The sequence below is a fragment of the Rattus norvegicus genome, chromosome 1 (assembly GCF_036323735.1).
Source record: "Rattus norvegicus strain BN/NHsdMcwi chromosome 1, GRCr8, whole genome shotgun sequence".
In the NCBI taxonomy this organism is placed as follows: domain Eukaryota; kingdom Metazoa; phylum Chordata; class Mammalia; order Rodentia; family Muridae; genus Rattus; species Rattus norvegicus.
In genome coordinates this window covers 76543519-76565530 of record NC_086019.1, presented here as the reverse complement: position 1 = coordinate 76565530, position 22012 = coordinate 76543519, and the positions used below count along the sequence as shown (strand labels likewise).

The following is a 22012-nucleotide window of genomic DNA, read 5'->3' as shown; positions in this document are numbered from 1 at the left end:
AACAACACAGGGAGCAAAGGGTTAACTTCACCCTCCAGCTTACAGTCTACTGAGAACTGAACTCAAGGCTAGAACTGGAGCTAAGACCATGAACCTCTCTGGCTTACTGGCTTGCTCAGATGTTTTGTTTTCCTACAGAGGACCATCTGCTCAAGGGAAGCACCACTCACAGCTGAACCCTCAGACACCAGTCTTTAATAAAAACAGATAAAGAAAACAACACCATCAACAACAGAAAGCCAAAACACCCCGGGGCTTGAGAGATGGTTCAGCAGTTAAGAGCACTGGTTACAATTCCTAGCACTAGTCACAACTGTCTGTAATTCCAGTTCCAGGGGGTCCTACACCCCCATCTAGAGATACAAATAGTCAAAACACCAATGCTCAAAAAAAAATCATTTAAAAAATGCTCCATGCAGATACGTGTCCACCAACTAATCTGATGGAGACTATTCCCTCAGTTAAGGTTCCTCTTCCCAGAAGATTCTAGCTTGTGTCCAGTTGAAAAACAATCTAGCCAGAACACTCTATTGTGGGTATCTAGTTTGTGAAATTATGTTGCAGTCTTAGGCTCTTCCTTGTCGTTTTGCCACAGTACCACAGTACCACGATTCCCAAAGGCATGACATTTTTTGGGTCCACAACCCAATATTTTCTGACTTGTGTCTTCATGATTTTCTTTTCTTTCTTTCTTTCTTTTTCTTTTTCTTTTCTTTCTTTCTTTCTTTTTTTTTTTTTTTTGGTTTTGGTTGTTATTGTTCTTCAAGACAGGGTTTCTTTATGTAGCCCTTTAAGTAGATGTCCTGGAAGTTACTGTTATTTAAATCTTGGCTCGAGCCTGGAAAAAGCACACCAAGCCAACATGGTTCCATGTGGAGAGGTTTAATGAGAGAAGAACAGAAGGGAGAAGCAAAGGAGGCCGCCATGAGCACGTGAAGGGAAGAGGGGATAGAGGGAAGGGACGGGGAAGAGGGCAAAAGCAGAGAAGAACAAAGAGAGAGCAAGAGGGGAGTAAGAGGGAGAGGAGGGGGCAAGCAGTCCGCTTTACAGTTAGGCACTGTTGGCTGTTGCCAGGCAACTGTGGGGCGGGGCACACCTGGCTGTTCCCAGGTAGCTGTGGGGGTGGAGCTTAGACAGAATACCAACACTTACTCTGTAGATCAGGCTAGCTTCAAACTCACACAGATCTGTCTGCTTCTGCCTTCTGAGTGCTGGGATGAGATGTATAAGCCACCACTTCCTAGCTTTGTCTTCAAAAGTTTAAAAAAAAATTCTTTTTTTTCGGTCTTTTCCTCCCTTCTCTCATACACTACATCCCAACTGTCATTTCTCCTCCCTCCCCTCCCCTTAGTTTCTCCCTCCCACCTCACCTTTCTCCTAGACCCAACCCTTCCTCCCTTCAAAAAAGAGCAGGCCTCCCAGGGACATCAAACAAACGGGATAACAAACTACAATAAGACCAGGCACATGCCATCGCATCAAAGCAGGATAAGACAACTCAGTAGGAGGAGAAGGATCCTATAAACAGGAAAAAGTCAGAGACGGGCCCTGATAGCACTGTTAGAAATTCTGCAAGGACACCAATCTGCTTAGCCATAACATACACAGAACCTAGGTCAGAACCCTACAGGCTGCCTGATCTCTGAGAGGCCCCACGAGTCCATGATTTTGTGGCTGTGTTCTTGTGTCCCTGATCCCGCTGGTTTCTCTGACCCTTCGTCTTTCTCCACAGGACTCCTAAGCTCCATCTAATGTGTGGCTGGGACTCCGCATCTGTTCCCATCATTTGCTGGATGGAGTCTCTTTGGTCTCTTTGAAGCGATTCTGCTAGGCCCCAGTCTGCAGGCAGGGCAGACTGCAGGTTGAAGTTTTTGTGGCAGGATTGGTGTTCTAGTCCCAACCAGCCTTGCCTGGTTACAGAAGATGGTTGGTTCAGGCCCCGTGTTCCCCACTATTAGGAGTAAAAAGGATTTTTTATGTTGATACATCAGCTGATTGTTTGCTGTTACCGCAGTGTTAACTGCCTTGTTGAGGCCCAGCAATGATTGTCTCCATTTCTCTGTTGCAGAATATTCAGCTTTAAAACACTCTGATGGGCATCTTATCCATCCATGTTTGGAGGGAACTTGGGGAGTTACATCCACAAGAATATTTCCAGGGTAGAGGTCTAATGGGAGATACCTAGATCGTGCAGCTTTACTCACTGCTGTTGGCATTCTGTCTAAGCTCCACCCCCACAGTTACCTGGCAACAGTCAGGTATGCTCCGCCCCACAGTTGCCTGGCAACAGCCAAATATGCCTGACTCGCTATAAAAGGGGCTTGCTTGGCCCCTCCACTTCTCTTACTCTCTTGCTCTTGCCCTCTTCCCCTGTGTCCCTTCTCTCCCCCATTTCCCTCTCCTCCCTCCGTGTGCTCATGGCCGGCCTTTACTCCTCTCCTACTCTTCTCTCATTAAACCTTTCCGCGTGGAACAATGTTGGCCCGTTGAGTTTTGTCCAGACGCGAGCCTACCCCAACAACTGCAGCCCAACTTGAGAACTGTTGCTGTGTCTGGACAGTAGCCACCATCCAGCTGCCACGAGCTGTCGAGCTCTCAGTCAGAACATCAGGAAATTGGACTCGGGTACTTAGGGAGACCTCTGACTAGAAAATCCATTGATCTGGTGGCCTTTTAGGAGTTCTCATGATCCCTTCAGTAAAATTAGGATTAGTTTGGAAGCCCAGCCTACTGAGTTCATAAAAACACTATTAATAGTGGCTTAAGGAGTCCCTTCTTTTCAAGGCATTGAGTCTGGAGTAACTTGTCCCAAAATGTGAATGTCTACCTGGGGGAAGCATGTGAGAAAATTTTGGCTTAACAGAGCAACATCTCTGGCTGGAGAGATGAATCCGTGATTGAGAGAGCTCTGGCTGCTCTTTCAGAGGACCCTGGTTCAAATCCCATGTGACCCACATGGCAGGTCACAATTTAACTCCAGTTCCAGGAGATCCAACACCGCTACACAGGCAAATGTGCAGGCAAAACACCAACACACATAAAATAAAAATAAATGAAAATGGAAAAAAAGAGCAAAATCGTAGTAGTAGGACCCAAACTATCCCATGTTTTGAAAACAGGTTGGCTGAGCGTGGTGGCATGTAATACAAGAGCATCACTGGGACCTCGAACTTCCAGAGAACAATATTCCACCTTAAAAAGAAAGAAAGAAAGAGGGAGAGAGAGAGAGAGAGAGAGAGAGAGAGAGAGAGAGAGAGAGAGAGAGAGAGAGAGAGAGAGAGAGAGAGAGAGAAGGTGTATCTGAACCCTTTTCCCGGTAGGTGGCAGTAGAGTACTGTGAAACATCCTTCAATACCCTGGTGCTTTTAAAGATTATTAAAAACCCTTTCATCTTTTCACGTGTTAGCCCCAGATTGGTCAATATCTTCTGATCCCTTGCGTATGGCTTTGCAGGACAGAAATAGTGATGTTGTTTTGTTGAGACAGGATCTCACTACGTAGCTAAGGCTGGGATTGCAGGTAAGCACGTCCCTCCCTGGTATTTTTCCCCCTCGATCCAATCTGTGACCTCCCCACTTTCATGCTTTAGCGCTGAGCTGCCTCTGCAAGTTCAGTAAGACACTGCATCTAGTGCAATTTACCTTCCTTCCCTACAAACGTGGTTTTTGTGTGTCAGTTAAATTCTGGCATCCCCAGCCCCCACTGTAGAAGCGGGAGCCCAAGGAGCTTAATACCTAAAGGACAGAGTTAGCCAGAGCCAAGCTGACTCCATGGCAGGCTGCAAACTGGCAGTTTGAGAGACTAGGCCCACGTTTTTGTTTGCCAGAACTGGAAAAGTCCAAAATAAGTCAAATCCAAGAAAAACCACCCCTCACAGGCAGCCAGTCAGGAAGCTGCCCCACGACGTAGCCTGAGCCAACCTTACAGGCAGCCAATTAGGAGCTGTAGAAGCTGCCCCAACACATAGCTTGAGCCAAGTATAATTAATCAGCAAAAGTTCCCCAAATCCTCCAGAGCCTTAACCAATCACAAAGGCACCCATACCCCTGAAGAAAGAGCTAACCAATCAAGGGGAAGAAAGATAAAAGTCATCCACTCTTACCCTAACAGGCTTAAAACTGACCCTGTGGGTTGGGGATTTAGCTCAGTGGTAGAGCGCTTGCCTACCAAGCGCAAGGCCCTGGGTTCGGTCCCTAGCTCCGAAAAAAAAAAAAGAAAAAAAAAAAAAAACTGACCCTGCAAAGTCCACATGTGTCTTCCATCCTGATGTATGGTGGACTCCTGCTTGCAGGTTCTCTGCAGAATAAATTCTCTTCGACATGGCAGATTATTTGAGGATGGGGTATCAGTGTTTGCAAGTCGTGGACCCTTACAATACATCTACTCTTTACCTCAGTTGCAGGGTTAGATTCATATTGTTCTCTGTCTAGGAACACAAAAAAGTATAGAAAGTCAGGAAAGATGTCTAGATGGTGAGACCAACAAGGAGGCTTTTATCCATCCATCTCTCTCTCTCTCTCTCCATCCATATCTACCCACCTACCATCTGCCTCCCCATCTATCAGTAATTCATGTCTATTCATCTACCATACTTCACTCACCTATATGTTCTCTCAACATTTCCGCAAGGAAAATAGCCTTTTGTTATTTATAAGACCATTTCAATCATTTATGAGTTTCTGTTAATGAAGTCATTCCATATTTTGCTTTGCTAATTTATGTTTTCTTCACTTCTGCACCTCCAGCTCCCGGGAGCTAAAAGTGTTTGGAAAAACGATTTCATGCTAGCCTAATCTGGCCTCGAACTCACTATGAAACCAAGGCTGGATTTGAATTTGTGGCAATTCTCCTGCCTGAGTGGAGTGCTGAGATTGCAGGAATCAGCCCCTACACTCAACATGGTTTGTTAAGGAGGCTTTTCTCAACTGGGGAGTTGAGACCTCTTTTGGGGGGCGGGGGTCAGCCCACCCTTTCACAGGAGTTGCATATTAGATATACTTCATATCAGATACTTACATTATGATTTATAACAGTAGCAAAATCACAGTTATGAGGTAGCAATGGAAGTAATGTTGTAGTGGGGGTCATCACAACATGAGGAACTGTATTAAAGGGTCGCAGCATTAGGAAGGTGGAGAACCACTATGTTAAGGTACTTTAGGTGATTACAGGGAGCTAGCTGGTTGCCAGTGGAACCAATCAAGGGCTAAGACAGCTGTAACTCACAGCTCTATCTTTGGAATGGGGGAGGATGGGAGGTGAGGGTGTGTGTGTGGGGGCCATGAGGTGCATAAAGGTAACACTGACTTACAGTAGCCTATGACTTCATCAATCATATCTAATGAAGCCTCAGCTTCTCCTGCCCCCTACCCCCTAGCAATTCAAGGCTTTCAGAAAGACCAAGAAGAATACAGCCATGTGCTAGGAGAGTGACACACTTCAACCCTGTGGGGTGAGAAGCTCCAATTCTTAGGGTCCTTCTGGACTTTGTCTTCGATTTGTTCATTTGTGTCCTTTAAGGTCTCCTATAGTAAACAACAAGAAGAAAAATCCTGCATTTCCTTGATATCTTTCATGCTAGCAAATTAATAGAACTCGAGAAGCGAGGGTGGTAGACACCCCAGTTTAGAGTCAGAAACACAGGCAAAACAACTGAAGTTTGGGAGTTCCATCACAAACAGTGGGAAGTTTTGTAGGGACAAGCCTTCAACTCCAGGTAGCATCAAGATTGAATTGATGACAACCAGGATATATCTTTTATGGAATAAGTTTTCAAAGATGTTGAAATGTTATCTGAAGAAATTAGGAAATATCTGATACACCCTTCCTACTTTATATTTCTTTATAGCCCCTCCCCTACTTGTCAGGTCTGTATCTGTCGAAATTAAGATTTAAGAAGCCAGGGAATTATGTTTGCTTCTTTTTCCCCCCTCTCTTCACCCAAGTGACCTTGTCTTATTTGTTTCAGCTTTTAATACAACTATTGATTTCTTGATCCTTCAAAACAGGGATACTTTTTAGTTTGGCAAAAGGCAGAAAAAAATCTGACTGTTGTATTTTGGTTCCTATGACGTTGTCACATTCGCTGCTTCCAACACTAATAATGACATTTCCATTTTGTAGGTGAAACATATGCTGGTTTGCTGGTCACGGAGGTGATGAACATGAGTGAGAGGGAGGAGACAATCAGATACAGAATAGTGGCTGTTCTTGTGGCAAAGCTTAGCTTGCAAAGGTCAAAATTCCAAGCCTGGAGTCGTGGAGGCTTACACCTTTAATCTCAATTTGGAAGATGGATTCGGAAAGATCAAGAGTTCAGAGTCATCTTTGGCTGTTTACCCATTTTAGAAGTTAGTCTGGGCTAACCACCTCAAATCTTCTCTCTCTCTAAAAAATCAGAGTCTCAAAATCTAACAATAAAGATCGAGCATAGTTAAGTAATGAACAGTGACATCAAGGAGATTGATGGATGAATAGTGTGAGGATCCGCAGCAGCTGGTACCTAGAGACATTGCTGGTCTCCATGAAAGATGGGAAGCCTAATGAAGAGCTGGAGCAAGAGTCGCCCTAAGCGACAAGGCCAGGAACCCTAGGCAACACTTCTGCATAATCACGCACTCAGCCACACACTGTCCCAGCTCTCATCCCTTCTGCCACCTGTTGTAGTAGAACAGCCTTAAATTGTGCCCTTCTCCTCGAGCCCTGTCCTTTTCCTCTGACTCGTCTGAGAACCCGCCCCTTCTCCTTCAAACCGGTGCTCTCTCTAGGACTGCTAGGAGGACCGCCTTACTGGCTAAGCTCCGCCCCTCCCCTCAGAGTGCTGTGAATCCTCCCCTTTTCCGCTTAGCGCCTCCATTACCAGACACTACGCTGAGACCCTGCTCTTTGGGCTCAAACCCCGCCTCTTACCTCATATTCTGCTGAGGACCCGCCCTTCTCCACTGAGTCCCACCCTCAATCTAGATTCTGAGAACCAGCCCCTTCTCCTAGCCGCGCCCTCACCTCAGACTGAGCGAAGAACCGCCCTACTCGCCCCACCACTTACTTCGGATTGCTGAGAACCGCCCCTTCCCCCAAGCCCCGCCCTCACCTCGGGCTGCCAGTACCAACCCTACTGCCTAAGCCCCGCCCTCACCTCGGATTCGGCTGAGAACCTGCCCCTCTCCCAAGCCCTGCCCTCACCTCAGACAGCTGAGAACCCGCCCTACTTGATAACCCCGCCCCTCACTAATACTGATAAGCTCACGCCCCTTCTCAGTTTAGCACAGCCCTCTCCAGGGACTCCGCTGAGAGTCCGCCCTTTCTCCACCAAGCCCCGCCCCTTACTCCAGATTCTGCTGGGAACCTTCCCTAATAAGTACAGCCCCTCACAATAAACTTCTGAGATCCTTGCTCTTCTCTGCTTAGCCTTGCCTTCACCCTCAGACTAAGAAACTGTTCTCCGTAAGACCAGTTTCTCACCGCAGACTTCGCCGAGTACACGCCCCTTAAGCCCCGCCTTTCTCAGATTAGGTTTTTCTGTTGTCGCTGGCACAGGCTGCGCTTGCGCACATTTAGCTTGTATGACACCTCCCAGCGTCCCTCGGTTGACAGCGTCTGGATAAGGTAGCTGGCGGGTGAGTTGAGGCTCTTGTTAGGGAGTAGGAGCCCGAGCGCTGCGGGGAGGGGAGATCCTCGTGGTCCCTGTGTTTTCTGTCTGGAGGTAGGCGGGCGGTTGCGTGGAATCTGGGGGGCGCGAGGGCTCAGACGACAGGCGTCCGGAACTAAGTCTGTGCTTGGGTGTGCCAGGCCGGCGTGTGTTTGAAACGGACTGGGTTGTGAGTTTTCAGTGTGAGAGAGGGAGACAAGTCTCTCAGAGAATTAAGTGCTGTGAATGTGAGAGGAGTGTGAAACGTATGGTAGGTCTGTCTTCTGGTGATCTGCATTACAACACTTAAATGCTTGGAATCTCCAAAGTAATAAAGATCTTGTTGACCGCTCTTGATTGGTGGCTGACAGACTCAAGGTAGCTTCACTAAACGGGATTAGATGATCGGTCCCAAACCCCATTGAGGAGAGGAGAGGAGAGGGGCTGAAGGGTAAATTGATCACTAGAGGCCAGCCCTTTTGTTGATGTTTTGAGACAGAGTGTCATATACTCCAGGCAGTCTCAAACTCTTTATGTAAGTAGAAGATGACTTTGAAACCCTGATCTTCCTAAGTCTATCTTTCAAATGCTGTCTGTGATTACTGGCAGGTGCAACCCACACTCAGATAAGTGAATTACACAGCCATAGAAACTCAAAAGGAAAGGATTCAAAGAGCTTTCTGACAGGGGTATCCCTGCATAGAAATCTTGAGAGACGGTTGAGTGAAGCTGGGAATTTGAAGACTGGATTGTGTTGGAGACTTCAAGATGTTGAAGATGGTAGAGTCATGGGATAGCTGCATCCTAAGCATGGAACCAGCCTGAGAGAGAGAAGTACACAGTGGTCAACAAAGGTGAAAAGATTTGGAGATCTGACTGACATGGAGATGCAGAATTTAGAGTTTGCCCTGCTTGTTTTCGGTCTTTTCTTTGATCCAGTATTGATTTCCTCACTGTGCTCCTTTTCCTCCCTTTTGGAATGTGTTTTTAAAGATTTATCTATTTTACTTGTATGGGCATTTGCATATATATACATACATATACATATACACATATACATATGCATATACATACATATACATATACATATATACATATACATATACATATATACATATATACATATATATATATATATATATATATATATATATATATATATATATATATATATACCAAATGCATGCCTGGTACCATGGATGGATCTCCTGGAACTGGAGTTGCAGGAAGTTGTAAGCTGCCATGTGGGTTCGGGTAATTGAACCCTAATCCTCTAGAGGAACATCCAGTGCTCCGAGCCACTGAGTCATTTCTCCAGCCCCATGTCTGGAAATAATAATGTTTGGCATTGTATGTTGGAAGTTATGTTATCTGCAGTGGTTAGAGTTAAGCATGAATCTCAGAAGACACTTCGACTTTGGACTTTAGTGTGGAGACTGTGATAGACTATGAAGGCCTTTGAAGTTGAACTGAATGCATTTTTGCATTATGATATAAGCCTATGTGGGCCAGGGAGTGAAATGTGGTTTGAATAAGAATGGCCCACATAGGCTCATATATTTGAATGCTTAGTCATCAGGGTACTACTTGAGAAGAATTAAAAGGTGTGGTCTTGTTGGAGTAGGTATGGCCTTATTGGAGGAAGTGATTCACTGGGGGTGGGCTTTGGGGATTCCTGCTGCCTGTGGCTCTGGATGCAGAGCTCTCAGTTATTTCCCCAGAACTATGTCTGTGTGGCACTATGCTCTTACCCTGATGAACATGGACTAAACCTCTGGAACTGTAAGCAGACTCCAATGGAATGCTTTCTCTTACAGGAATGCCATAGTCACAGTGTCTCTTGGGAGATGTTAGAGGATATAGCACGTGAGGGGTTAACTGAAAGGGCAACTCAGATGCAGAATTCATGAAGCTGTCATCTATGACAGGGTGAGACTTTGGGGTGATACAGAAGTTTGGGGGTTACCCATGCTCCTATAAGTAACTCTTTACCCAATAAACCTGCTCTTTCCCCAGGTTAGGTTTTTGTGGGATCATTATGTTGTTCTGTCGCTGGTACCCCTGTTTGAGGTAAACAGAATTTGTTCTATATCTCCTCAGAAAAAGCTCATGCAATGAGAACCAGATATACTAATATATTAAATATCAAGAAATGCATGAAGCTCCTTGGAGAGGTTGAATGAGAAGGGTCATGGTACACACACACCATGTGTAGTGCCACGGTACTACTGGACTAAACTGATGAAACTGTAAGCCAGCCCCAACAACATGCTTTTCAAAAATGAGTTACCAGGGTCTTAGTGTCTCTTCACAGAATAAAACCCTAACTAAGACGCTGCCTTCCAAATGTGGGGGGGGGTTATAGTAGTATACCTCTGTGCCCAGAAAACATCACATTCATGTGGGTGGGAATGGGAGAAAAGGACGAGCAGTTCTGCGTAAGATCAGCTTGGATGAAAGGGATACTCGGAACCATGGTGTGGTATTTGGAAGACTTTAGGGATGTAGGGTTGTTGAAGTTGTAGAGTCTGAGCATGTGAGAGGAACAGATAAGAGGCTATGAGCTTGGTGTGGGCATGAGAGACTAAGGTGCCTGTGAAGATGTGCGTACCGTAGGCCTCCCTGAGATCACAGTGTGTGTATCTGTGATGTGTCTTCTGTCTGGAAGGTCCTTGCTGGTGTGTGTAGCATGAGATTAGTCAGCAGGTGAGATCAGGTGGGTACTTGCATTTCCCCTTTTAGGCTGTAATCATAGCCCTACGTGCATGGGATGACTACTTTGAAAGTTTATAGAATTAGATTTTTTTAAAAAAAGAATTATTTATTTTGCGTATAAGACTACACTGTGGCTGTCTTCAGACACACCAGAAGAGGGCATCCGATCCCACTACAGATGGCTATGAGCCACCATGTGGTTGCTGGGAACTGAAGTCAGGACCTCTGGAAGAGCAGCCCGTGTTCTTAACTGCTGAACCACCTCTTCAGTCCCGAATTAGATTTTTAAAACATAAAAGAACTATTACATTTTGAATTAAGGGGTTGGGAATTTAGCTCAGTGGTAGAGCGCTTGCCTAGCAAGCGCAAAGCCCTGGGTTCGGTCCCCAGCTCCGGGAAAAAAAAAAAAAAAGAAAAAATATTTTGAATTAAATTTTTGTCTGTTAGTTTTGTTGCCGGGGCTTATGCATGCCACAGCATGGAGTGGTGTGTGTGTGGTGTGTGTGTGTGTGTGTGTGTGTGTGTGTGTGTGTGTGTGTGTTAGAGGGCAACTTTTAGGAATTGGTTCTCTCCTTCTACCATGTGAGTCCCAGGTATTAAACTCAGATCCTCAGATACCTTTACCTCTCTGAGCTATTTTTCTGTCTGTCTGTCTGTCTATCTATCTATCTATCTATCTATCTATCTATCTATCTATCTAGTCAGGGTTTTGCTGGCTAGTCTTGCACTCCTGGGAAGTACTCTGCCTCAGACGTCTAATATTTGGGATTGCAGGTATTCACTACGATGGTACAATAGTACATAAGCATTAAAGTTTTTTTTTAAAGATTTATTTACTTTTGTTTTATGTGTATGAGTGTTTTGTCTGAATGTTTATCTTTGTACCACAGGCATTCCTGTGGAGACCAGAATAAGACATTGGTCCCCCTGAAACTGGAGTCACAGATGGTTGTGCCCTGCTGTATGACTGCTGGGAACCGAGCTGGGTCCTCAAGAGCAGTGGGTGCTTTTAACTGCTGAGCCATCTCTCTGGCCCCCAGCATTAGATTCTCTCTTTTTGGCTGTTTGCAATGGTGTGTGGCGTGGGTTAAGAATCCTAGAGCTAGGGGTTGGCGATTTGGCTCAGTGGTAGAGTGCTTGCCTAGCAAGCACAAGGGCCTGGGTTCGGTTCCCAGCTCCGAAAAACAGAATAGAAAAAAAAAAAAGAATCCTAGAGCTAAGCATTTGAGAAGCTGCAATAGCTGGGCTGAGCCATCTAGGGAAAGGGAAGCCTTCCAATCTAGTTCAGAAAGGAGGAGCAATGGGTGAGCTAAGGGCAGATGTGATGCAACTGGTTCCCAAAGTTCTGTTGTTCCAGAGTGAGAAGGAAGTGAAGGCACTGGGGTTTGGGGTAGAGAAAGATAGTGTCTTAGAGTTTCCATTGCTGTGAAGAGACACCATGGCCAAAGCGGCTCTTACAGAGGACCACATTTAATTGGAGCTGGCTTACAGGTTCAGAGGTACAGTCCATTATCATCATGGCGGGAAGCAGGGCAGCAGGCGTACATATTGCCGGAGGAGGAGTTGAGAGCTCTGCCTCTTGATCTGAAGGCAACCAGGTGAGACTGACATCCTCAGGTAGTAGGGAGGAAGCGCTCTTCTGCAATGGGTGGAGCCTGAGCGTAGGAGGAGCCCTCCAAAGCCCACTCCCACAGTGACACGCTTTTTCCAACAAGGCCGCACCTCCTAACAGCACCATTTCCTATGGGCCAATCATATTAAAACTTCCACAGATAGAAACCCTTGTGGCATTAGGTGTGGGATTTCAAACCGACTGTGCTAAGTCATAGATCAGAAACCTCCAAAGGGAACTATTCCTCCTTTGCCTAGAAAATGGAAGGAAGGAATAACTATTTGTAGGACCTTTTATCTACAGTCAGACCAGATACCAGGAAGGGGCCTTAGGGATAACAATGTAGGACTTCTACTGTATGGGAGGGAGTGACTGAGTGAGTGATTTGCTCTACTCTCCTAGTGAGCATGCATCCATGCATGCATTGCCAGCTTAGCAGTTACTTTTCTCATTGCTCTGACAAAAATTCCTGACCAAAAAAAAAAAAAAAAAAAAAAAAGACTCAAGATGGAGAGATGGCTCAGTGGTTAATAGCACTGACTGCCCTTCCAGAGGTCCTGAGTTCAATTCCCAGCAACCACATGGTGGCTCACAACCATCTATAATGGAATACAATGCACTCTTCTGGTGTGTCTGAAGACAGTGACAGAGTATTCGTAAAAATAAAATAAATATTAAAAAAAAAGACTCACGACTTGAATACAGTCTGTCACGGCACAGAAGTCACAGTATCAAAGTGTGGGGAGACTGGTCAGATGGCCTTTGAAGGGTAGAGACAAGTCATGAACTGATAGCTGACTTGCCTCTTTTGTCATTTTGTTGTTGTTGTTGTTTGCTTTAAATTAACATGAGATCTCAGCCCGTAGGATGGTGCTACCCTCAGGGTGAATCTACTTCTTTTGTTAAACCTCACTGGAAAAACCTTCACAGACATGTCAAGTATCATGTCTCCTGGGAGATTTTGTGGTTTATTTATTTATTTGAAATAATTTTTTTTCATAAATATATTCTGATCACGGTTCCTCCTCACCCATCCAACACCATGCCTTCTCTTTCTCTCTTTAGGAAACAAAACAAACCAGGCAGATAATAAAACAGATAAACCAAAATAAAACAAAACAGAAAAAAAGCAAAGAAAAGGTATGAGAAACACCTACACACAGACACACAGACACAGACACACAGACACACAGATACACAGATACACAGACATACAGACACACATACAAACAAACCCCCGAAAAACACCAAATCAGAAACCATAATGATATATAGGCCACAGATCAGTAAGATATAGAAAATGCCCAGACATAGCAAAACATTATGAGGTTTAAATAACCTTTCCACGGAGTTCATTTTGTGTTGGCCATCTACTGCCTTGAAGCCTGCCCTTGAGCATAGTTTGTACCCTGGTGAGACTGCTTGGTGGAGGTTGACAGTTGGAGATAGCTCCTGCATTAAGGACAGTGGCTCATTTCTGCTTCCACTGTCAAATCTGGGACCCCTTTTGGCTTGGATTCATGCAGGTTCTGTGCATGCCGTCACAGTGTCTGCGAGTTCATGCGAGCATCAGTGCTGTTGTGTGTAGAAGACACTAGAAGACACTCGTTTCTGGGTGTCCTCTATCCCCACTGGCTCTTACCATCTTCTACCTCCTCTTCCATATATTTACCTAATCCCTGAGAGGATGGGTTGGAGGAAGACATCCCATTTAGGACCAAGAGTTCCAAAGTCTCTCTCTCTGTGCACTGTCCAGTAGCTTTGTCTTTGTGTTAGTTCCCATCTCCCATGGAAGGAAGCTTCTTTGATAATGGGTGAGAATCACACAGATCCGATTCCCAGCTTGGTGTCATAGATTATTTTAGATCCAGTCACATTGACAGTGGAGTTGAAGCGTCATGCCTGCTCTTAGCCACCTAAACTGGGAGGAAAGACAAGGAACAGTTTACACTGGTAAATCTGGGAGGACAATGAACACCTTGGCTTTCAACTACCCTCTCTTCCCCTAGGCTGGACTTCCCAGGACACAGTTGTTCTCCAAGAGAGAAACCAGGGGGAGACAGAACATGACCGTTGAACTAATGAAAGCCATGCTACAGGTTAGTTTGTGTCTGCTCTCTTCCATGGGAAGGGGTCTTGATTACCACTAAGTAATGATACTTGGGAAATTCTGACCAAGTCTGTTCCAGGGCTTGGTCGTTCCTTCTCCACAGGACATTATCCTTAAACCTTAACTGCCTAGTAGGTGACGAATAACTATGATAAGGTGTAGAGCCCACTCAGAACCCCTTTGTCTTCATGCCTCATATATACACTTTTATGATGTAGAATCTTACTAGTTCATGGACACGGTAGTCTTGAATGTGCCTGGTATCATTGGATCCTGAAAGTTAAGGAGGGTTGGGCCTGATTAGTACTCAGATGAGAGAGAGAGTCTGATTATGAAGCTCAGGCTGCTTTCAAACCTGTAGCAACCCTCCGGCCCCCTGCTCCAGTGTAGGATTCAAGGTGTGTACCGCCATGCCTTGTCAAAAGACTTGTCTCCTTTTTAAATCAAACAGAGGTATCTCAGTACTAGTATGAGTTGGATTCCGGGTTAGATGGATATACAAAGCCCCTCCCGTGTATCCGTCCACATGAATTTTAGTCCAAGTCTCTTATAACATGGAGCTTGTAATTGGCAACTGAATTTGAGGAAGTCTTGTGACATTCAACCCTCAGCCTATGATATCTCACACTATTTGGAGAATGTATGTCAAGCAGAGCTGACTGGTTGCAGGTAGGCAGATCCGACCTATTTTGATCATCAAAGATCATGGATGTTTTGAGAGTGTGGGAGGAGAAAAGGAGTGTTTTGTTTGTTTGTTTAATATTCTGTCACTCATCACGAGTCATTTTACTCTTTTTCTTTTTGTTCTGAGATGGCAGGAGGTGGCCCAACATGTTGGCCAAGCTGGCTTTAAACTCCTAGACAGAAACATCTTCACTTCCTAAACGATCACACTTAATCTCTGTCCTGCTCCCAGCCAACTACTAGTTTGTTTTCTATCTACATATTCAAACTTTCCAGACATTTCTAATAAGTGCAGTGATGCAAGATGCAGTCCCTTGTGTCTTCTCTCTTAGCAACTGACTTGCAAGGGGAACTCTTCCCTCTCCCCCAAACAAAAGAATAAAAACCTAACAAAAATTTGCAAATGTATTTGTATCATCTCAGGACGCAGTGACATTCAAAGATGTTGCCATAGACTTTTCTCAGGAGGAATGGGAGTGGCTGAATCCTGCTCAGAGGAGTTTGTACAGGAACGTGGTGCTGGAGAACTATCGGAACTTGGTTTCAGTGGGTAAGCAATACTTTTCCCTGTGGATAATCCTTTCCTACTTTTATTACCAAAGCTGAGTTTATTGTGTCAGGGTTAGTGAAAAATTCAGATGCAGCCTGTGAATTTGATGTACATCAGATATTGGCAGGTATATCTTCAGGCAATTGGAACTGCAGACATGGTGGGAACTGTGGCAGGCCCCTCTGTTTTATGTTGCCTTTATGTTACAGTTCTGCTATTCTCAACAGTGTAACTGTTACACCTCTGAGGGGAAAGGTTTCCCCAGTGTGTTATAGCTCTGAGGGGAAAGGCACCCACGAAGTTTAACAGCTCTGGGGGTGGGGAAAGGGGAGGCAGGGAGATTTCTCCAAGGGAAAGGTATCCTGACAGTCAGGAGCGAAAGGAATACCAAAAAGTTACATTGCACAGCAAATCTCACAAAAGAGATTTATTGGGAGAGACACAAGAGGGTGACTGCCTTTGCTTTGGTGAGAAGCAGCAGGGAACTGAGGGGAGGTGGGCATTGTGTAGTGTTTCTTGGAGACACGGGGGTGGGGGGGAGTGTGGGGACTTGGGGGTGGGCCTGAGGGTGGTGGCAGAGATTTCCAGGCTGGGGATTGCTGGGATTTCGAGTTCAGAGCTTGGGGCTTTTTACTGTGCACACGAGTGTGTGGCGTGTGGTGTGTGGTGTGCGGTGTGGTGTGTGTGTGTGTGTGTGTGTGTGTGTGTGTGTGTGTGTGTGTTGGACTAGTCCTGCTGTTAGCACAGTTAGAGTGTTCTGTATGTGGAACCTGGAGGTTTGCGCCTGGCCATTGGAGAGTCTCAAAACCGGTAGGAAGTAACAGGGATAGAGAAGAATAGGGCCTGGTTACTAAAAATATAGAAAATCACTTTTCAAATATATATCCTAAATTTTTTTATGACATTGATTTTTATTAGTGGAGGGGGCATGTGTATGTCACCTACACATTAGAGTATGACTTGTATAGAACCTGGATCAGCTGAGGTCATCAGGCTTGGTAGCAAATGACTTTAATTTCTGAGCCATCTCACTGACCCCAAAATATGTATTTTTATTAATTTATGATAAACAAGTGAAATCCAATGTCTTAAAATATCTTCAGATGCTTGCTCTTGTAGATACTAATATGGGCCCTTCTAAGCCAGGGAAATACAGGGAAAGTAAAAACTACAGAGGCTCTGGATCCTGCCCTTCTCCTCTGAAGAGTGTTGTTTTGATGCAGAGTTTCAAGTGCTGGGATTACAACCACAAACTCCTATGCTGTGTTCTGTTTTAGACAGGTAGTTCATTGACTCAAACGCCAAACTGTCTCTAGTAGTCTTTAAAAAAATTTATTTATTTTAATTTTAAAAAGAGATTTCATTTGTGTTTTAAAGTATTCATTAAAAAATATGGGGGTTGGGGATTTAGCTCAGTGGTAGAGCGCTTGCCTAGCAAGCACAAGGCCCTGGGTTCAGTCCCCAGCTCCAAAAAAAAGAAAAAGGAAAAAAAATATGTCTATGCTGCCAGGTAGCAGTGGTACATGTGTTTAATCCTAGCACTTGGGAGGCAGAGACAGGTGGATCTCTTGAGTTAGAGGCTAGCCTGGCCTACAGAGTAAGTTCTGGGACAGCCAGGGCTACACAGAGAAACCTCGATTCAAAAAACAAAACAAAAATGTATATGTATATGTGTCTATCTGGAGGTGTGTACATTGAGTGTAGTCGCATGCACAAGAGGGTCTTAAATCTCCTGGGGCTGCAGTTATCGGTGTGGCTGAACCGCTAGTTATGGGGGCTGTGAACTGAACCTAGTTCTTCAAGAACAGCCCGTGCTCCCAAGCACTGAGCTATCTCTTTACACTTATCTCCTGTCGGGCTATTTAAAAAAATCTCACTTATTACTGTGATGGCCCTTTACCTTGAGCTAAGTTCTTGCCCTTCCCCCACTCCATAAGAAACAGTATAATTGCTGTAGGATTGCCTGTTGACAGCTGCCACCAGACGATTTCAGAGTTTTATGCTGTCTATCCTTCAAATGTGTTTGATCCTTTTATTTTGTAGTTGCATCATATTTAAGGAGCTGACCTAGGAAGCCAAACAACCAAAACATGTCGTTTTTTTTTTTAAATGCAGGAGCTTGCATTTCCAAACCATCTCTAATCTCTTTATTGGAGCATGGGAAGGAGCCTTGGGAGGTGAAGGGTCAGGTGACAAGAAGCCCGGTACAAGGTGAGAATTCAAGAAGCAGATTGAAAAACCTTTGTAAGGAATGGCTCCACCATCTTCAGAGGTCCTTACCTGGGCTGAAGCTGCCAGAAACTCTTCCTAAGCCTGAGGATCCTGGGTGTGAATTGAAGTTTCCTTGCCTGGCATGGATTCCCTTCTCTTCACGCTTGTCTCTTCTGCTTTCCTCTTGTCTTGGTAGTAAGTCACTTTGTACAAAGGAGAATGTCCTAGTTTCACTTTGGGTGCTGTGATGAAGCTCCCTGACAAAAGCAGCTTTAAAGGGGACAGTGTTTATTCTAGCTGTAGTTCCACATTGTAGTCCGTCATTGTGGGGAATTCATATAGGCACGACATTGAAACAGCTGGTCACAGACAGTGGAAGCATGCTTGCCTGCTACGAAGTTAGCTTTCTCTACTCAGATACAGTCCTGTTGTTTTCAAAGCAAACATCCTAGCCATTCCATTTTACCAATGAAGATTCCAACTGGCTGCTGGGGTGACAGTCTGCTAGCTCAGAGAGGCAGAAAAAGCACCCAGCTGACCTTCCTATTCACTGATGTCCCAGAACAAAAAAGCCTCTGTCTCCCCATGCTGTCTTAAAAAATACCCTTTTCCTCAGTGTCCCTCCTTTCTGTTTACTTATGTTCACTCCCTGTTGGCTGGTTACTTGCTTTGCCTCTTGACCTAGGGTTGACTTTATTTAGCTTTTGGATCAAAGGTGTGTGCTAGAGCTGAGCCATACTACAACAAGGTTTTCCCAGTTCACAATCTTGGAGTTGCCAATGTGATCAAATATCCTGCAACACAGAATGGTGCGGCCTCTATTCAGGCTGGATCTTCCCACATCAATTCAGTCAAGACGATCCCCTACAGACATGCTCACGATTCAATCTCAGCTCCATAGTCCTTCACTGAGACACCTTTTCCTAACCATCAGATAACAACAAAACCCCATATTTTTTTAAAAAGCAATCTTTTCTTAAGAGTCATTCATTTATTTTATGTATACAACATGCTATTTCTGCATGTCCACATGGTTGTGAGCCACCATGTGGTGCTGGGAATTGAACTCAGGACCTCTGGAAGAGCAGACAATTGAGCCATCTCTCCAGTCTCTAAACCCCCATATTAACTGGCCTGAAAAGTGACGCCTTTCCTACGTTGTTGAAAGTGAGAAAATGAATGAAAAAAATTCCTTGCTACGAAGCCTGAGTTCTATGAGAAATAAAGCGTTTGGTGTACTGAGACACTAACACATAAAGGGCTTACTTAAGAGCACTGTCTTCTGACTAGGGAATTATATTCACTCGCTTGCCTTTAAATCCCAAGGGAAGTCATAAAGCATAGTGTGTGTGTGTGTGTGTGTGTGTGTGTGTGTGTGTGTGTGTGTGCTGGAATCTCTTGAGAGTTCCGAGAAACAGTAGTAATTAATATATTGGCAGTTAAACTAAGTGAACTTAACTATATATACTAATTAATTAAAAGTAGGAAACAGGAGGCTGTGAAGTTACCTGAGTGGCTAAGACTTGGTTTCCATTCCAAGCACCCACATGGCAGCTTCCAATCTGTAACTCCAGATCTAGCAGAGTCTTCTGGCCTCTGAAGGCACCAGGCATCCAGAGGGTGCACAGAGATACATGCAGACAAATCATCCACACATATTGAATGAGTAAATAAATAGGTTTTAAAGGTAGGAAATATTATAGAAGTGAATTTAATTTGTATTCTGGCCAAATTAGCATTTTCATTACAGATGACTTCTAGGACCTTATCATAGTTTTCCTTGTCATTTCCCCATGTTGTTCTGTATCTCTTCCCTGCTGCCACAGTTGTTTCTAGCACAGCCTAAGGGGGGGTATTTTTTTGGCCCATGCTTTCAGAGTTTTACATCTATGGTCAGCTGGCTCTGTTGCTTTTGGACTGGTGGCCATGAAGAAGAATGGAGGAAGGGCATGGTGGAGGAAACCTATTTAGTCATGGCAGGCAGAAAGCAAATAGAAGCCTGGCTCTGCTATGGAATGTCCTCCTTCTTTTTCCTTTATTTCAATCTCTCAGTGCATTGGATAGTAACACCCATGTCCAGGGAAGGCGTTACCTTCCTAGTTAATGGCCTTGGGAACAACCTCACATATACACCCAGAAGTGTGCTTTCCTAGTCTCCTGTTCAGTTTTTCATCCAATAAAGTCAAGATTAATTAACACAAAGCTCTTATTCTCAGGCACATCCTTGCACCTTTTCCATTTGAATTACTTGCATGCGATTGTATGGAATTTATTAAATTGTTTAGAATTGCTTCACTTGAAGTGCTGCTTTTGTTAATAACACATGATAAAGAAGACTCCTTGTTTTACATTTTTTTTCTTATTTTTTTTTCAGAGCTGGGGACCGAACCCAGGGCCTTAGTCTTGTTAGGCAAGCGCTTTACCACTGAGCTAAATCTCCAACCCCCCTTGTTTTACATTTTTTCAGGTGGAGAATCTGTACAGAAGACACAAGAATTATCTCTGAGGCAATTGGCTTTTGATGCCGTGTCAGTGGAGAACATTGCAAGCCTCGGTTGTGAGTCTCCCACTTCTGGAAAAAAGCAGAAATGCAAAGACCTTTTTGATAGACAGAAGATGAGTCAGGAAATATTTAACCTGAAAGAAACAGTCACTCACAAAGGAACTCACACTAAAGAAATAGGCTACAAACACACGGAATCTTTCAAATCTGTCCATCTGGATAGTGTAGAAGAGAATATTTATAGTCACAAGACAAATAAGAAAAGCTTCTCCAAAAATCCCAAGGTACGGAAATACAAGAAAATCTGGGCAGGGAAGAACATTTTTAAATGTAACGAATGCGAGAAAACCTTCACCCACAGCTCATCTGTGACTGTGCATCAGAGAATTCACACGGGCGAAAAGCCGTATAAATGCACAGTCTGTGGAAAGGCCTTCAAGCAGAGCCACCACCTGGCTCAGCACCACACAACACACACCCACGAGAAACTCTTTGAGTGTAAGGAATGTAACAAAGCCTTCAGCCAGAATTCATACCTTATTGTGCACCAAAGAATCCACACCGGAGAAAAACCGTACAAGTGTAAGGAGTGTACGAAGTCCTTCAGGCAGCCCGCCCACCTGGCTCAGCATCAGAGGATTCACACTGGGGAGAAGCCCTATAAGTGTAAAGAGTGTGGGAAGGCCTTCAGGGACAGTTCTACCTTTGCTCAGCATAAGAGGTGTCATAATGATAAGCGACCCTTTCAGTGTGCTGAGTGTGGTCAAGCCTTCAGGTACAACATGTCCCTAACCCGTCACTCTAGGCATTATCATACCGGCGAGAAGCCATTCGATTGCGCTGACTGTGGGAAAGTCTTCAGTGTTCACATAGGACTAACTTTGCACAGGAGAATTCACACCGGAGAGAAACCATACCCATGTAACGTCTGTGGGAAAGCTTTCCGCAGTGGGTCGTCCCTGACTGTACACCACAGGATTCACACAGGTGAGAAACCTTACAAATGTGACATTTGTGGGAAGGCCTTTAGCCACAGCATGTCGCTCACTGGCCATCAAAGAGTACACTCTGGAGAGAAACCTTATACATGCAAGGAGTGTGGGAAAGCTTTTCGGCAGAGTATACATCTTGTCGTTCACTCAAGAATTCATACTGGAGAAAAGCCCTACGAATGTAAGGAATGTGGGAAGGCCTTTCGAGAGAGTTCCCAACTGGCCAGTCATCAGAGAAACCACACAGGAGAAAAACCTTTCGAATGTAAGCAGTGTGGTAAATTTTTCAAAAGAAGTACCTATCTTGCCAGACATCAGAAAATCCATACAGGAGAGAAACCTTATGAGTGTAACGAATGTGGCAAAACCTTCACGCATACTGCCTACCTCATACGACATAAGAGGGTTCACACTGGAGAGAAGCCGTACAAATGTTCTGAGTGTGGGAAGGCATTTGGTGACGGCTCCTCCCGCGCTCAGCATCAGAGACTTCACTCTGGTGAGAGGCCCTACGCGTGTGAGAGATGTGGAAGGGCGTTCAGAACAAAGTCATCCTTTAATTGCCACCAGAGCTGTCACACCGGAAAGAAACCGCAAAACTGTGTCCCCGGTGGCAAACCCTTTAGCCGCTGACAAACCTGGAGCATTCACCAGAGAATTTAGCTTCCAACCAGATTGTTCACGTGGAAGATTTCACAGAAGCCAGAGAGCTCTTGGGAATGCGAGGGATGGGGAGACGTCTTCACAAATGTTCTTAAACCATCCATCATTGGTGAGTACTTGACACTGTCATCTCGGGCATCCCTCTGTCACCAAGTCCTGTGCGTATACTTGCTAAGTATTCCCATTTATTTTTGTTCCTGTTAGCCTGCTCCGAAGCACGATTGTCTCGCTTGGACTTTTCCAAATGTCTGTAGCTTGTCCTGTTTCCTTCAAGTTTATTATTCATTCGTCTTACAGTCAGAAAAACGCTTTATAAAAATATAAATGTTATTTATGTAACTCTTC

The 22012-nt window shown here is 44.7% G+C and overlaps 1 protein-coding gene and 2 long non-coding RNA genes across 8 annotated transcripts in view; 1 reads left to right on the top strand and 2 right to left on the bottom strand.

The window, feature by feature from the left end:
• The window catches only part of LOC134482884 (uncharacterized), an 11876-nt gene extending 4014 nt beyond the window's left edge, over positions 1–7862 (bottom strand). The window contains exons 1-2 of one of the 4 annotated variants that reach the window (XR_010059558.1): positions 7462–7862; positions 4236–4426 (exon numbers count right to left, since the gene is read on the bottom strand). This is a non-coding gene — a long non-coding RNA (uncharacterized LOC134482884). Of the gene's footprint in view, positions 1–4235; positions 6129–7045; positions 7083–7461 lie in introns of those variants that run through there. The other 3 variants (XR_010059561.1, XR_010059559.1, XR_010059560.1) reach the window with 3 other exon arrangements.
• On the top strand, positions 7479–22012 carry Zfp78 (zinc finger protein 78). 3 transcript variants are annotated; one of them, XM_063286999.1, is made up of 6 exons: positions 7479–7616; positions 8237–8481; positions 13964–14053; positions 15172–15298; positions 17414–17509; positions 19977–22006. In XM_063286999.1, the coding sequence occupies exons 3-6, from the start codon at positions 14021–14023 to the stop codon at positions 21635–21637; spliced, it is 1917 nt and encodes a 638-aa protein (XP_063143069.1). In that variant the 5' UTR covers positions 7479–7616; positions 8237–8481; positions 13964–14020; the 3' UTR covers positions 21638–22006. The 3 variants fall into 3 exon arrangements, with proteins under 3 accessions (XP_063143069.1, XP_063143066.1, NP_001414718.1); XM_063286996.1 differs by lacking the exon at positions 8237–8481 and having other exon boundaries at positions 7527–7616; positions 17414–17704; NM_001427789.1 differs by lacking the exon at positions 8237–8481 and having other exon boundaries at positions 7546–7616; positions 19977–22012.
• On the bottom strand, positions 9978–19981 carry LOC134482882 (uncharacterized). The gene is made up of 2 exons (XR_010059554.1): positions 17579–19981; positions 9978–13870 (listed from the first exon to the last, which is right to left on the bottom strand). It is a non-coding gene; the product is annotated as an uncharacterized LOC134482882 (long non-coding RNA).

Coding starts and splice junctions, on each gene's coding strand:
- Zfp78 (XM_063286996.1), top strand. CDS start 14,021: ATGACCGTTGAACTAATGAAAGCCATGCTACAG. Junction 14,054..15,171: donor TAATGAAAGCCATGCTACAG/GTTAGTTTGTGT, acceptor GTATCATCTCAG/GACGCAGTGACATTCAAAGA. Junction 17,705..19,976: donor GCTTTCCTCTTGTCTTGGTA/GTAAGTCACTTT, acceptor ACATTTTTTCAG/GTGGAGAATCTGTACAGAAG.